The 14,467-nt window shown below is 40.1% G+C and overlaps 1 protein-coding gene across 4 annotated transcripts in view; it reads left to right on the top strand.

Annotated features, from left to right (window-relative positions):
• The window catches only part of ARHGAP6 (Rho GTPase activating protein 6), a 369,834-nt gene extending 355,900 nt beyond the window's left edge, over window positions 1-13,934 (top strand). For all 4 annotated transcript variants that reach the window (XM_075336511.1, XM_075336514.1, XM_075336513.1 and 1 more), the window contains exons 12-13: window positions 3,563-3,646; window positions 6,886-13,934. In XM_075336511.1, coding sequence (XP_075192626.1) covers window positions 3,563-3,646; window positions 6,886-7,574 — 773 coding nt within the window. In that variant the 3' untranslated portion in view covers window positions 7,575-13,934. The remainder of the gene's footprint in view (window positions 1-3,562; window positions 3,647-6,885) is intronic.
• The last annotated feature ends 533 nt before the right edge of the window (window positions 13,935-14,467 follow it).

The raw sequence follows: 14,467 nt of genomic DNA, 5'->3' as shown, positions 1-14,467 counted from the left end.
GTCACGAAAAAACAATCTCAGAATCACCGGGATCCGCTGAAGCGTTCCAGAGTTATAACCTCATAAAGTGACACTGGTCAGAATTGCAAAAAATGGCCTGGTCTTTAGGGTCAAAATAGGCTTGGGGCTGAAGGGGTTAAGGGGGCAGTTTGTTCGGCGTCACAGCAATGTCACTAAGCGGCCGCCCAATCAAAGCGGAGGGGCGGAGATGAGTGGGACGAACATCCTGCCCATCTCCTTCCTTCCTCATTGCTGGCGTGATGCAGGTAAGGTTCCTGCGATGTCACACGTAGCGATGTGTGCTGCCGCAGGAACGACGAACAACATCGTAACTGCAGCAGCAACGATAATTGAGATTAGGGGGTTATGTCACCGATTAGCGATTTTGAACGTTTTTGCAACGATTCAAAATCGCTAATAGGTGTCACACGCAATGACATCGCTAACGCGGCCGGATGTGCGTCACAAATTCCATGACCCCAACGACATCGCTTTAGCGATGTCGTAGCTTGTAAAGCGGCCTTAAGACGCATTCTGTCCTAATTTCCCCCATCTTGGGCCCTTTCCTAGTATATAGGTTCCCCATCCTGGTATATTTGTGGCCTTTCCTGGTGTATATGACCTCCATGACAGTATATATGTCCTTCATCCTGGCATATATGTTCCCCATCTTGGTAAATATGTCCCTTATCCTGGTATATGTGTGCCCCATACAGGGCCCCGTCCTGGTATATGTGTCCCTCCTCCTGATATATATGTTCCCTATCCTGGGCCCCTTCCAGGTATATATGTTTCCCATCTCAGTGTATTTATACCCCATCCTGGTATATATGTTCCCCATCCTGGTTTATATGTCCCTCATATTGGAATATATGTACCCCATCCTAGCAACTTCCTGAAATATATGTTCCCCATCCTGGTATATATCTCCCTCATCATAGTATATACTGTATATATACACTATATATATATATATATACACTCCATCATGGTCCCATCCTAATATATAAGCCTCCCATTATGCTGCACACATAAAAAAATAAAAATTCTACTAACCTTCCCTCCGCTACCCAGGCGCATGGCATCCTCTTCTGATGCCAGCAATTGACTTCTTCATGTAAGTAATGGGCAGCGCATGATGTCACTGCCATGCGCCACCAGTCACAGGTGTGCGAAAGGTAGGAGCAGAGTCCCCACGCCCAAAATCCCGCCACATCTGCGCTGTCATTAGTGATAGTAATAATCTTCACATTCATTTACTTGAAAAAATATCCAGCTCACCCACACCTGGCCTCACCGTGCCTCAGTCTCGGATATCGGCCCTGACCTGGCTGCACAGCAATAGAAAGGAACAGTAATCCAGCTGAGTGCTCACGGGGATTTATTAGTACAAAACAGACAGTGCACAGAAGATGTTAACGCGTTTCTGGCTTGACGCTCTTAATCATAAGGTTGATATGCACTGTCTGTTTTGCACTAAGAAATCACCGTGAGCACTCAGCTGGATTACTTTTCCTTTCTACATTCATTTACTATCACTGATCTCAGTGCCGAGAGGTGGGTGGGATTATGGGCGTATGGAGCAGTGAATATTCATTTTCCTTTAATGGAGAAATGCATATTTACTGCTCTTGCTGCTGCCAGCTTCCTGCAGCATAGACCCTGCTCCTGCCTCCAGTGACCTCACTCCACTGCCGCTGCCCCCCAAAGCGCGAACTAGGTACATTCGAACTAAAAGACAATCTCCTCTCAAATTTTGTGAGAGAGTGTCTTATAGTCCGAAAAATACGGTAATGAAGTCCTTTCTTACTTTTATTTAACTTTTAAGCCTTTCAATAGGAATTTTAATATTTTTGATGGCACTCTCTTCAGTTATATTCTTGCTTTAAAAATGCTGGGAAACAAAAACCAGATAGAAACCTGATGCAGCCATATTCCATACAAATACAGATTATTGTAACAGGATCTATTAAGATTTATTGGGATCTGTTTGAAGATAGCTCTTAAGCCCTTAACGACCCATGACGTACTGGGTACGTCATGGATCGTGTGCCGTTAATCCCCACCCCCTGCCGTGGGCAGGCGGCGGCGATCCGCGCACATATCAGCTGTTTTCAACAGCTGACATGTGTGCCTGCTAGCCGCGGGTGGAATTGCTTCCACCCATGGCCATTAACCCCTTACATTTCGCTGCCAAGATCTGGCAGCGATATGTATATGGGCGCCGCCATGACAGTTACTTACCCCACCCCCACCGGAAGTCACGTGACATGATCACGTGACTTTCAGTGGTTGCCATCGTAGCACAGGGTCTTGTGATGACGCCTGCAGCTACGAAGTTTCACTTTCGTTTTCACCTGGCTCGGAGCAGGGTGAAACAGGAAGTGACTGTATCTGCTGTTTACAGCTGTATAGCTGTGATCAGCAGATAGATAAGAGCGATCGGATTGCTGATCGCTATAGCCCCCTAGGGGGACTAGTAAAATAAAAAAAAAGTAAAAAAAAAAAGTTTTAAAAATAAAAAAACCTAAAAGTTCAAATCATCCCCCTTTCACCCCATTGAAAATTAAAGGGTTAAAAAAATAAAAAATATACACATATTTGGTATCGCCGCGTTCAGAAATGCCCGAGCTATCAAAATATAAAATCAATTAATCTGATCAGTAAATGGTGTAGCGGCAAAAAAATTCCAAACACCAAAATTACGTTTTTTGGTCGCCGCAAATTTTGCGCAAAATGCAATAACAGGCGATCAAAACGTAGCATCTGCGCAAAAATGGTACCGTTAAAAACGTCAGGTTGAGACGCAAAAATAAGCCGTCACTGAGTCTCAGATCCCAAAAAATGAGAACGCTACGGGTTTTGGAATATGGCGCAAAACGTGCGCCACTTTTTTTGGACAAGCTTTTGATTTTTTTTTTAACCCCTTAGATACAAGTAAACCTATACATGTTTGGTGTCTACAAACTCGCACCGACCTCAGGCATCACATAGATACATCAGTTTTACCATATAGTGAACACAGTGAATAAAATATCCCAAAAACTATTGTACAATCACACTTTTTTTGCAATTTCTCCGCACTTGGAATTTCTTTGCTGTTTTCCAGTACACTATATGGTAAAACATATGATTTCATTTAAAGGTACAACTCGTCCCGCAAAAAACAAGCCCTTATATGGCAAGATTGATGGAAAAATAAAAAAGTTACGGCTCTCGGAAGAAGGGGAGCAAAAAACAAAAACGCAAAAACAGAAAGTGCCCGGGGGCTGAAGGGGTTAATGTCATAATGTTGCTCACACCATAGAATTGAAAAAAGTTCAAATAATGTATATGATACCAACAGGAGAAATAGACCCTCCGTTGGTGTTCATTGAGTGAATGGGGGGCTACAGATTGGTTTGCCTTATGCACCAGGAGTTTCCCTAGTGCACATGTCAAACTGTACAAATTGTGAATTCAGCCCTAATTTTGTTTCTGTTTAAATTTTTATTTACTTTATGTTTTTAATTGCAGAATTATGTTGTATGTAATTATAGTAATTATACATTTTTTTTTGCAGATACTATTCCACAGGAGAATTTAGACATCTGGGGAACATGGCACTCAACATTAAAATCAGCATCAAAAGATCAAGGAATGACAGGTATTACACAGGATGATGCATGTTGTGTAATCATATACTCGCAGGGTGAGGGATAGCAAACTGATTATATATATTCAACGTACTGAACTGTCTGCATCCATTTTCATAAATAAAATACATTGTATAAAACCGGTATTCAAGTTGTCTCATGAGCAGCTTGGAGCTATGCATTCTCCTTACTTCCTGGTTCCTTGGAGGGTGGATGCTCCTCTTTGAGTAAGGGGTACTTTACACACAGCGAGATCGCTACTGAGATCGCTGCTGAGTCACGGTTTTTGTGACTTCATTAGCGATCTCGCTGTGTGTGACACTGAGCAGCGATCTGGCCCCTGCTGTGAGATCGCTGCTCGTAACACACAGCCCTGGTTCGTTTTTTTATTGTTGCTCTCCCGCTGATAAGCACACATCGCTGTGTGTGACAGCGAGAGAGCAACAATCCTGAATGTGCAGGGAGCAGGAGCCGGCGTCTGACAGCCTGCGGTAAGCTGTAACCAAGGTAAACATCGGGTAACCAAGGTGGATACCCGATATTTACCTTCGTTACCAGCCTCCGCAGCTCTCACGCTGCCAGTGCCGGCTCCTGCTCCCTGCACACGCTAAGTTAAGCGGTGTGAGCTGGTAACTAAGGTAAACATCGGGTAACCATACCCGATGTTTACCTTAGTTACCAGTGTCCGCAGCTTCCAGACGCCGGCTCCGTGCAAGCGCAGCGTCACTTGCACGTCGCTGCTGGCTGGGGGCTGGTCACTGGTCGCTGGTGAGATCTGCCTGTTTGACAGCTCACCAGCGACCATGTAGCGATGCAGCAGCGATCCTGACCAGGTCAGATCGCTGGTCGGATAGCTTCTGCATCGCTAAAGTGTGAAGGTACCCTAACAGTTCTATTGATCAGCTTTTACTGCTACTACACATCAATATTCTGTCAGTGTTTGTTCTTAGTGACTAGGCACACAGCTCAGGAAAGTGAGAGCCAGTGAAACTCATGATACTGGGTGTTGGAGAATTGCGCTTACACGAGACTGATAAGATCCCTGTCAGAAGTTGAGAAGGAGGGGAAGGGAAGTGAGCACCTAACTGCTGTATAGAAATTAATGAGCTTGAGAGAGTTGACTAGTATGGTAGTAGTTACCGCCTCACCTGGAATATAACTACTTTGCATTCGTAGCAAAGCTCCATAAAAACCACCTGTACACTATGTAAGCTAAAAGCTCTCATTGCAGGATAATAGAAACACAAAGTTTCAGGTGTAGTGATTTTACAAACCTACAAGTGCATCTCAATAAATTAGAATATCATCAAAAAGTCAATTCATTTCAGTAATTCAATACAAAAAGGGAAACATATTATATTGAGTCATTACAAACAGAGGGATCTATTTTAAGTGTTTATTTCTGTTAGTGTTGATGATTATGGCTTACAGCCAATGAAAACGTGATTATCTGAGAAAAGTAGAATATTATACTGTATAAGACCAACTGAAAAAATGATTATAAACTCAGAAATATTGGCGCCTACTGAAAGGTTTTTACAGTAAATTCACTCAATACTTGGTCAGGGCTCCTTTTGATTGAATTACAGCATCAATGCGGCGTGGCATGGAGGTGATCAGCCTGTGGCACTGCTGAGGTGTTATGGAAGCCCAGAATGCTTTGATAGCAGCCTTCAGCTCGTCTGCATTGTTGGGTCTGGTGTCTCTCATCTTCCCCTTGACAATACCCTGGACTGAAACCAGCAGATGAAAAGGCTCCCCAAACCATCACTGATTGTGGAAACTTCACAAAAGACCTCAAGCATCTTGGATTGTTTGCCACTACACTCTTCATCCAGACTCTGGGATCTTGATTTTCAAATGAAATGAATATAATGCAAAATTTACTTTCATCTAAAAACAACACTTAGGACCACTGAGCAATAGTCCATTTCTTTTTCTCCATGGCCCAGGTAAGACACTTCTGGCATTGTCTATTGGTCATGAGTGGCTTGAAACAAGGAATTATTTATTTCACTGCACGATATAGACTCGCGGCTGTCATTGGTTGCAGTGAGACAGCTGTCACTCAGCGTGGGTACGCGTCTGAATGCAACAAATCATAGGTGCCGGTGGGCGGGGGAAGCAGTGAATAAGAGATGGAATAATGAGCGGCCGGCATTTTCAAAAGCAGGAGAAGCCGCCGGAGCAGTGTGACAGCTGTGCAGCGCCGTGTTGGTGATCGGTGAGTATGAAAGAGAGAGGGAGAGACTGATATCGACATTGATTTCAATGGGTGGAAAATGCAACCAAAACGCACAAAAGAAGTGACATGCTGCTTTTTTAAACGCATCGATTTTGTCAAATATTTGGCATCCAAAACACTGAGTTTAAAAAAGCAACGAGCGCATGGAATTTTCTGACTTCTCATAGACTTTGCTAGGGAAGCACAACACATGCATTTACGCTGCATTTGAAAACGCTATGTAAATGCATGAAAAAACGCAACGTGCGCACACAGCCTAATTACTTTATATATGTGTTTCCCTTTTTACAGTATATTCAATAACTGAAATACATTTCTTTTTCCAGCAGGACTTAGCTTACCTGTCCACACTGTCAAAAGTACCAATACCTGGTTTAATAACCACAGTATCACTGTGATTGATTGGCTAGCAAACTCGCCTGACCTAAACCCCATAGAGAATCTATATGGTATTGTCAAGAGGAAGATGAGAGACACCAGACCCAACTTTGCTTCCATAACACCTCAGCAGTACCACAGGCTGATCGCCTCCATGCCACGCCACGCCACATTAATGCAGTAATTCATGCAAAAGATGCCTCGACCAAGTATTGATTGCATTTACTGTACATACTTTTCAATAGGCGCCAACATTTCTGAGTTTAAAATCATTTTTCAGTTGGTCTTATATAATATTCTAATTTTTTGTGATAATGACTTTTGGGTTTTCATGGACTGTAAGCCATAATCAGCTACACAAACAGAAATAAACACTTGAAGATCACTCTGTAATGACTCTAAATAATATATGTGTTTCCCTTTTTGTATTGAATTACTGAAATAAATTAACTTTTTGATGATATTCTAATTTGTTGACATTCACTTGTAGGTGTAAAAGACAACCAAGTAGCTGATATTCCCCATTATATAATATTAGAAAACACTGTTGACTTAAATGTAGACATCTGGGTTTCTGTATGGCTCATTAATCATGCTTTATACTATGTATTTTTTACCTTTTTTTAGATTCCTATGGAAATATCTACGAGAGCAGTTCCTTACAAGGACAGTATTCCCTTTCACAAAGCAATCTGACACAGAATTGGCCTTCATGTAAAAACTCCACAGTTGAAGTAGACAATGGCAGGCCCAATATTCGAAGGACACACACCTCAACTGCCCTTCAGGACTGCCGGCCACACAATTTAGTGACACGCGTTAGCAGTACTCCGCAAACAGAACCAGCTAAAAGAAATCTTGAGCATAGGTCAAGATGTGAACAGAACTTGGTCCCGAGCAGTACAGAACATGGGGAGGACAATGCACAGAAATCTTGCACTCAAAATAGACCACCACCGTTAAATTTACGACATCCTGACATAAACAGAAATGAAGCAAGACTCCCTCCACCCTATCCTGGCTCTTTAAAACAAGGTGCATCACAACCACATCGCTCACCAGTGTTTTCAGCTGAACAGGCCATATGGAGACTACCGAGGTCTGAAACAGTGGTGGGGGGGACATCTTTAGGAAGGACTCAACCCTCTGAGCAACCTGTTCAAAATAGACAGACTTCAATAAAAACTCCAGCCAACAGCCAAAACAGTAAAACCTTAACGGATCCAGACTGGCAAGAATGGCAAAGAGAAAGATGGCAGATATGGGAACTTCTGTCCGCCGATAATCCAGATACACTACCTGAAACCTTGGTATGATGGTTCTGATGTAATAAAGACAAACGCCAATATTGCTAAAGGACTGAAGCGAAGAGTGATGTTATCAAAAGTGATCCTTTTATTTTTTTACACGTTTTAAATTTAGATTTTTTTTTTAAATTGGACTGTGCCTCGTATATCATCACTGCCAACCTCCCATTTGTTATTTTCCGTACCCAATAATTCTGTCATTGATGCAGTACTTGTATTTCTGATGACTGATTTTAAAGAAATACTACAATTAGTGGCCAAATATCGTTACGGTATTTATACATTCCCTAAGATAAAAATGATATTTTATACCGGGATGTAACTTGTATAGGCACATACAGAAAAAAAATCTGCAAAATTGCTTTTTTTTTCTTTTGTCACTGAACTTGTTTTGCCATGTTGAACTTCTTTTTTTATATCAGATATGCACAAGCTGGTTTATGTGCTTTGAAACTTCTTAAGAATAGAACTGTTCCTTTAAGCCGTGCTTGGAAAGCTCACTACGAGAGAAGCCATACTGTGGGGCACTATCATAACTGAAACATGTGAATTCAGTCAGTAGGTCAGATTTTTGGGCAAGCCTACGTACTATGGAAAGATTTAAGCAGTGGTCCTGTGTGCAAACATTGTTAACCACTTCAGGGCTGCGCTGTCACATTACAGGCTGGTCTGTGGAGCACTGTTGTGGGGAAGCAACGTTATAATACAACTTATATAAAATATATACAAATATACATATATAAATATATATTTATCTTGTGTAGTTTCCTGTATTGTTTCCCAACAATAAACTGGAATCACTGTAGATTAGAAATATATATAGAAATATTGCAAGTCATTAAAAGAGAACTGCTTTTAACTACTGTCCAGTACCAGCCATCTTACTAACAGGTTATGTAAAGTTGATGGTTTTTTCTAAAATATTTTATTGACATAAAGGGGTTGTCACATGTTTGGAATCTATCCATGTCACATGTTTGGAATCTATCCATGATGCATGATTGGAATCTATCCATGTTGAATCTTTGGACTCTATCCATGATGCATGTTTGGAATCTATACATGTCACATGTTTGGAATCTATACATGTCACATGTTTGGAATCTATACATGTTGCATGTTTGGAATCTATACATGTCATATGTTTGGAATCTATCCATGTTGAATGTTTGGAATCTATCTATGTCACATTTTTAGAATCTATCTATGTCGCACATTTGGAATCAATCCAAGTCACATGTTTGGAATCTCTCCATGTCGCACACTTGGAACTTATCCATGTGACTCATTTGGAATCTATACATGTCGCATGTTTGAAATCTATCCATGTTGCACTTTTGGAATCTATCCATGTCCCACATTTGGAATCTATCCATGCCACATGTTTGGAATCTATACTTCCTGATCCCTGGGGGCTGACTGTTGGTAGCCCAATCAATCCTGAAACCCGTACTCATATAAATGGAGAGATGGTTGGTCGTGAACATATCCTCTTCATTCATTCTTAATGAGAGTACTGATAACCAGTTGAGTGCTGCACTCAGCTATCCTATTATTAAGAATGAGTGGAGTGGATGTGGACATGATCAACCATACCTCCATTCATACAAGGCTCTTCAGAGCCCCAGTTCTTTGGATCAGTTGGGATCCCATTGGTTAGACCCCCAGCAATTGGAAACTTATTCCCTATCCCATGAATAGAGCATAACTTCTAAACTTGAGGCAGCTCCTTTCAAGGATATTTTCAAATTGCCACAATATTAAGTGGTCACCATTGCAGCGTGGGTGTTTTTCTCAGTGGATTTACAATAGAACCATCCAAATGGTTATCAAAGAATGAATAGAGCTCCAGCTTATTGTATATGAAATCACACTTCTTGTATAATAAATAAAATAGATAATATTTAATCCTATGAAAAGCTATCCACAAACTTAAGTTGCAGGCACCCATGACAACACTTCTGTTCTTTTAACCCCATGACAATGACTTATCCACTAGGGATTTAATGCTGTTATAGTGATCAGCTGAATTGAATATGGCTGTCAATGGTACTGTAGGCTTTGTTCTTTCTCTGGGAGAAAGCTTGTAGTATCATTAGGGCCACTACTTAATGTTAATTGGTGCTGATGTGATGTTGATGACCAATCCTGGAAGACATACACATTAGAAAAAAGTTGTCCAAGTCCGATGATTTCGGCAGGATGTGCCTACCATCCAATTCGTATGGTGGCTTCCCTACTCTCTCTTGACAGATCATGACAGGAAGCATAAGGATTGGGAGGTTGGCTCTCATTTGCCCGATCCTTTTGTTCGGCAGAGAGATAAGCTTCTGACAAATGATTCTGCTGACAGCTTTTTTATGTGTATGGCCAGCTTAAGAAAAGGTCATACATATTAAAATCTTTATAATCACCTAAGATGTTGGCTTTGATATCAATGTTCCTTAATATCATGAGCCCAGGAATGAAAGCATTGTCATTGGAAAACTAGCTCCGTACATGGCTTGTAAACTCTTCAAATCCCAAAGCCATATCAAAGAGTACAAATCTTCACATTAAGCATTGGTGTGTCAATGTTGTCCATTACTTTAATTACATTTTTGGTACTGGATCAAGTTAATTGACTAGCAGATTGATTTTAATGACATTGCATAGATGTGATAGGTACAACAAATTGGTAACTGCTTGATGCATCATAAACCATGTAGCTTTTGTGGTAAGGCCTGTATAAAATGTTCACATGCAGACTGCATTTTCTTTTTTATTAAGTGGTGACAAATGTAATATATTGGGTGTTTTTATTGTCTTGTTCATGTATATATTATACATGACTCATTGCACATACAATATAACACAGTATTATGCAGGTACTATATAGCATTCTAGAAAATATTCAACAGTAATCATTTTGGTCCAAAGTGTTCACCATGAGGAGTCAATATAATTTGCCATTGCTTTTTCCATTTTTATGATCCAAAGTTTTGAAAATTTTAAGTCTTATTCATTTAGAGTTTTTATTTCAGGAAATTATACATGAAGTACGTAATCTTCTTCACAAACTGAATTAACATTAGGACATTTGGTATAATCTGTTATCTATATCTTTCTTTAACAAGTCAGAAACATCTGGAAATTGGAGAAGTTAAGTTGACCATATTCATTAAATGGCCAAATGACATGTGACAGCCATCTCAGCTGACTGTCCCATACACAAGAGCACTCGGAAGGCCAAGCGCTCCTGTGTTCACTATGAGAAAGCCGCCGGCCGACATGTCAGCCGACAGTTTACCACCGGGAGAACAATTCAATCTGCAGTCTGTAATTGGACATGCACCACTGAGATTTTTCCTGACCATCAGTCGGCTGGCACCACCAAGCACATTAGATCGTCGGCCGAACCTGTCGATATCGGCAGGTTCGGTCGACATTAGTCTAATGTATATGGGGGCCTTTAAGCAGACAGAAATTTGGATTAATTGCCATTCAAAGGGTACATTGGAGGAGTTGAGTGATTGGTGTATAACAATAGTGCCTCCTGATCTCCACTAGGGTTCTTTTGTGCACTCTCTAACAATGTGTTTCCCCACATCATTTTTGATCACATGGAAGATTGAATAAAGACACAATTTTTAACATTTTCTAAAGAAATTCCCTCCTCTCTCTTGTGCCAAATTACAATGGTCCTTTTAAACTAAAAGGAAATATGAGAGAGCAGATCTCTTGAATATGGTGTGAATTGGGCCATATGGTAGACCAATGTATGATTTGATGAGTGATTACTCAGTCAAATATAATGGAAGTTAGTTCAGTGCGAAAAAAACAAATCTTCAACCAAGGGATGGGAAAGTATATGTATAAGAGAATTACAGAGTGAACATTCTGAAACGGCCCCAATCATGAGTAAAAATAACAAAGAAGAGTATTCTTAAACTACAAATCTCTTCTTGCCACTCCCGTACTTACTTTTTGAGGGTCCATCACCAGTCTTTGTTTTCTTAGCCATAAGTGATCCTGGTGGTCAATCACTGCCACATGCCATCCATATTTGCATCACCATGTTTGGTTACCACTGTATAAAAATTGAAAAATTCACTCAAGCACTGAGGATCAGCAGCTTGCCGTCCATAGGAATGGCATGCTGGTGGTAAATATCACTTAAGGCAGCAATTGGTTTTCTGGAGAGCGACTAACATTCTGGATCTTTGCAGACACAAATATGTAGACTTGTGAGTGTTACCCACTTTCTACAACCTAGTTTGGGACTTGTCTAGCAAAACCTAGCACATGCAGTACCGTGAAAAAGTATTCATAACCTGTGAACTTTTTTTCACTTTTTTTATGTTTCATACACAAAGTTAAATGTATTTTATTGGGATTTTATGTGATAAACCAACACTAAGTAGTAAGTATTTGTGAAGAGTAAAGGAAATTATACATTTTAAAAAAAAATATATAAATAAAAGATATAAAGTTTCTAGAAGTCACATAATTAGTAAACTGAGTCTTCAGAGGCTCGTTTAAGAACATTAGAGATCAAAAAGCATCATGAACACCAAGGAACATACCAGACAGGTCAGGGATAAAGTTGTGGAGAAGAGTAAAACAGGATTAGGTTTTAAAAAAATAGCCCACACTCTAAACATCTCACAGAGCCCTGTTCAACCCATCATCGAAAATTGGAAGGGGTATGGCTCAATTGCAAACCTTGCAAAACATGGCCTTCCACCTAAACTGACATCCCAAGCAAGGAGATCACTAATTAGAAAAGCAGCTAAGACGCCCAGGATTCCTCTGGAGGAGCTGCAGAAATCTACATCTCAGGTGGGAGAATCTGTCCACAGGACAACTATTAGTTGTATACTCCACAAATTTTAGCCTTTATAAAAGAGTGCTATTTTTGAAAGCAAGCCATAAGAAGTCCCATTAAAGCTTGCATAAGGCAATATAGTGAACACAGCTAGCATGCAGAAGAAGGTGCTTTGGTCAGATGAGACCAAAGTAGAACTTTTTGGGCTAAATGCAAAACACTATGTGTTGCAGAAAACTGACACCAAACATCCCAATGAAAACACTATCCCCACCATCAAACATGGTGGTGAAAGCATCATGCTTTGGTGATGATTTTCTTCAGCAGGGACAGGGAATCTGGAAGAAGTGATGGGAAGATGGGTGGAGCTCAATGCAGGGCAATCTTGGAGGTAAACTTGCTAAAGGCTGCAAAAGGCTTAAGAATGGGGCTTAGGTTCACCTTTCAGTAGAACAATGACCCTAAACATACTGCCAGAGCTACAATAGATTGATTTAGATCTAATTACCTATCTAAATCTGATTGAGAAACTGTGGCAAGACCTAAAAACTGCTGTTCACAGATTCTCTCCATCCAAACTCACTGAGCTAGAGCTACTTTGCATAGAAGGTCAGCCTCTAGTTGAGCAAAGTTGGTAGAGGCATACTGCAAAAGACTTGCAGCAGTAATTGCAGTGTAAGCTGGTCCTACAAAGTACTGACTCATAGGGGCTGAAATTAAATGTAAGTCACAAATTTCAGATTTATATTTTTAAAATATATGGAAAACCATCTATTATTTCTATTACACTTCACAAATACTTGTTACGTCGTTGGTATATCACAGAAAATTACCATAGAGTTTGAAATGTATTTTAACTTAAAATTGCTAGGATATGTCATTACATTCATATTGGTGAGGTCCAACCTCTGGAACCCCCAGCTGTTCTTGAAGATATAGGGACAGTAGTGCATTACATATTACCCCTGCAAAGTGTGTGCTGCTTTCCATGCATTCTAGGGCTAGCTCAGAATCCAAGCAGTTGAGATCCCACCAGTGGGGAAAAGGTGGCACATAGTAGCAATATTCCATCATTTTCTATCATTGAAAAATAATAGTAATAAATAATCAAAAAACACACATTTTCAATGTACTTGACCTTTAAGAAAAGTAAAGTAATACTTATCTATAGTATTTGTTTCAGTATATGGATTATATCTCAGTTTGTACTGACATTGTATGCTTTCTAACATGGAAGTGATAAGCCGCTTGGTTATTGTACTTTCATATGTATCTCTTTTTATCCTGTGAGATTTGTCATTGTGATTAATGTACTTTGTATACATTGCTGCTGGGCGTCTGAAACACAATGCAGGGCAGTTTGTGTCAGACTTTTTCAGCAGAGAACATGACAGTATACTTGGATTGTAAGGGAATTTCTGTGCAAATAGGTTTCTCAAAATATATTAGTATTTAAAAGTGTATCTGTCATTCTGCTACTGTACATAGGAAATCATGATGGGCACATGCTAGTAAGCTCTCCACGTTACCCCCAAAATAAAAATGCTTCAATAAAGAAGAGGAATATGTATTACTTACTGTGTCAAATGATTTGTTAGAATATGGTTTAGAATACGATATATAACACATGCTGTAGTGTTCTTTAATTGTGAGTTCTGATCTTCTACAAAAAACATTTAGCAAGTGTTCTCTTATTTGTGAAGAATATACAGTTAGGTCCAGAAATATTTGGACAGTGACACAAGTTTTGTTATTTTAGCTGTTTACAAAAACATGTTCAGAAATACAATTATATATATAATATGGGCTGAAAGTGCACACTCCCAGCTGCAATATGAGAGTTTTCACATCCAAATCGGAGAAAGGGTTTAGGAATCATAGCTCTGTAATGCATAGCCTCCTCTTTTTAAAGGGACCAAAAGTAATTGGACAAGGGACTCTAAGGGCTGCAATTAACTCTGAAGGTGTCTCCCTCGTTAACCTGTAATCAATGAAGTAGTTAAAAGGTCTGGGGTAGATTACAGGTGTGTGGTTTTGCATTTGGAAGCTGTTGCTGTGACCAGACAACATGCGGTCTAAGGAACTCTCAATTGAG

The sequence above is a fragment of the Anomaloglossus baeobatrachus genome, chromosome 2 (assembly GCF_048569485.1).
Source record: "Anomaloglossus baeobatrachus isolate aAnoBae1 chromosome 2, aAnoBae1.hap1, whole genome shotgun sequence".
Classification (NCBI taxonomy): Eukaryota; Metazoa; Chordata; class Amphibia; order Anura; family Aromobatidae; genus Anomaloglossus; species Anomaloglossus baeobatrachus.
Note: the sequence above shows the minus strand (reverse complement) of the source record. Positions and strands in the feature narration are given on the sequence as shown.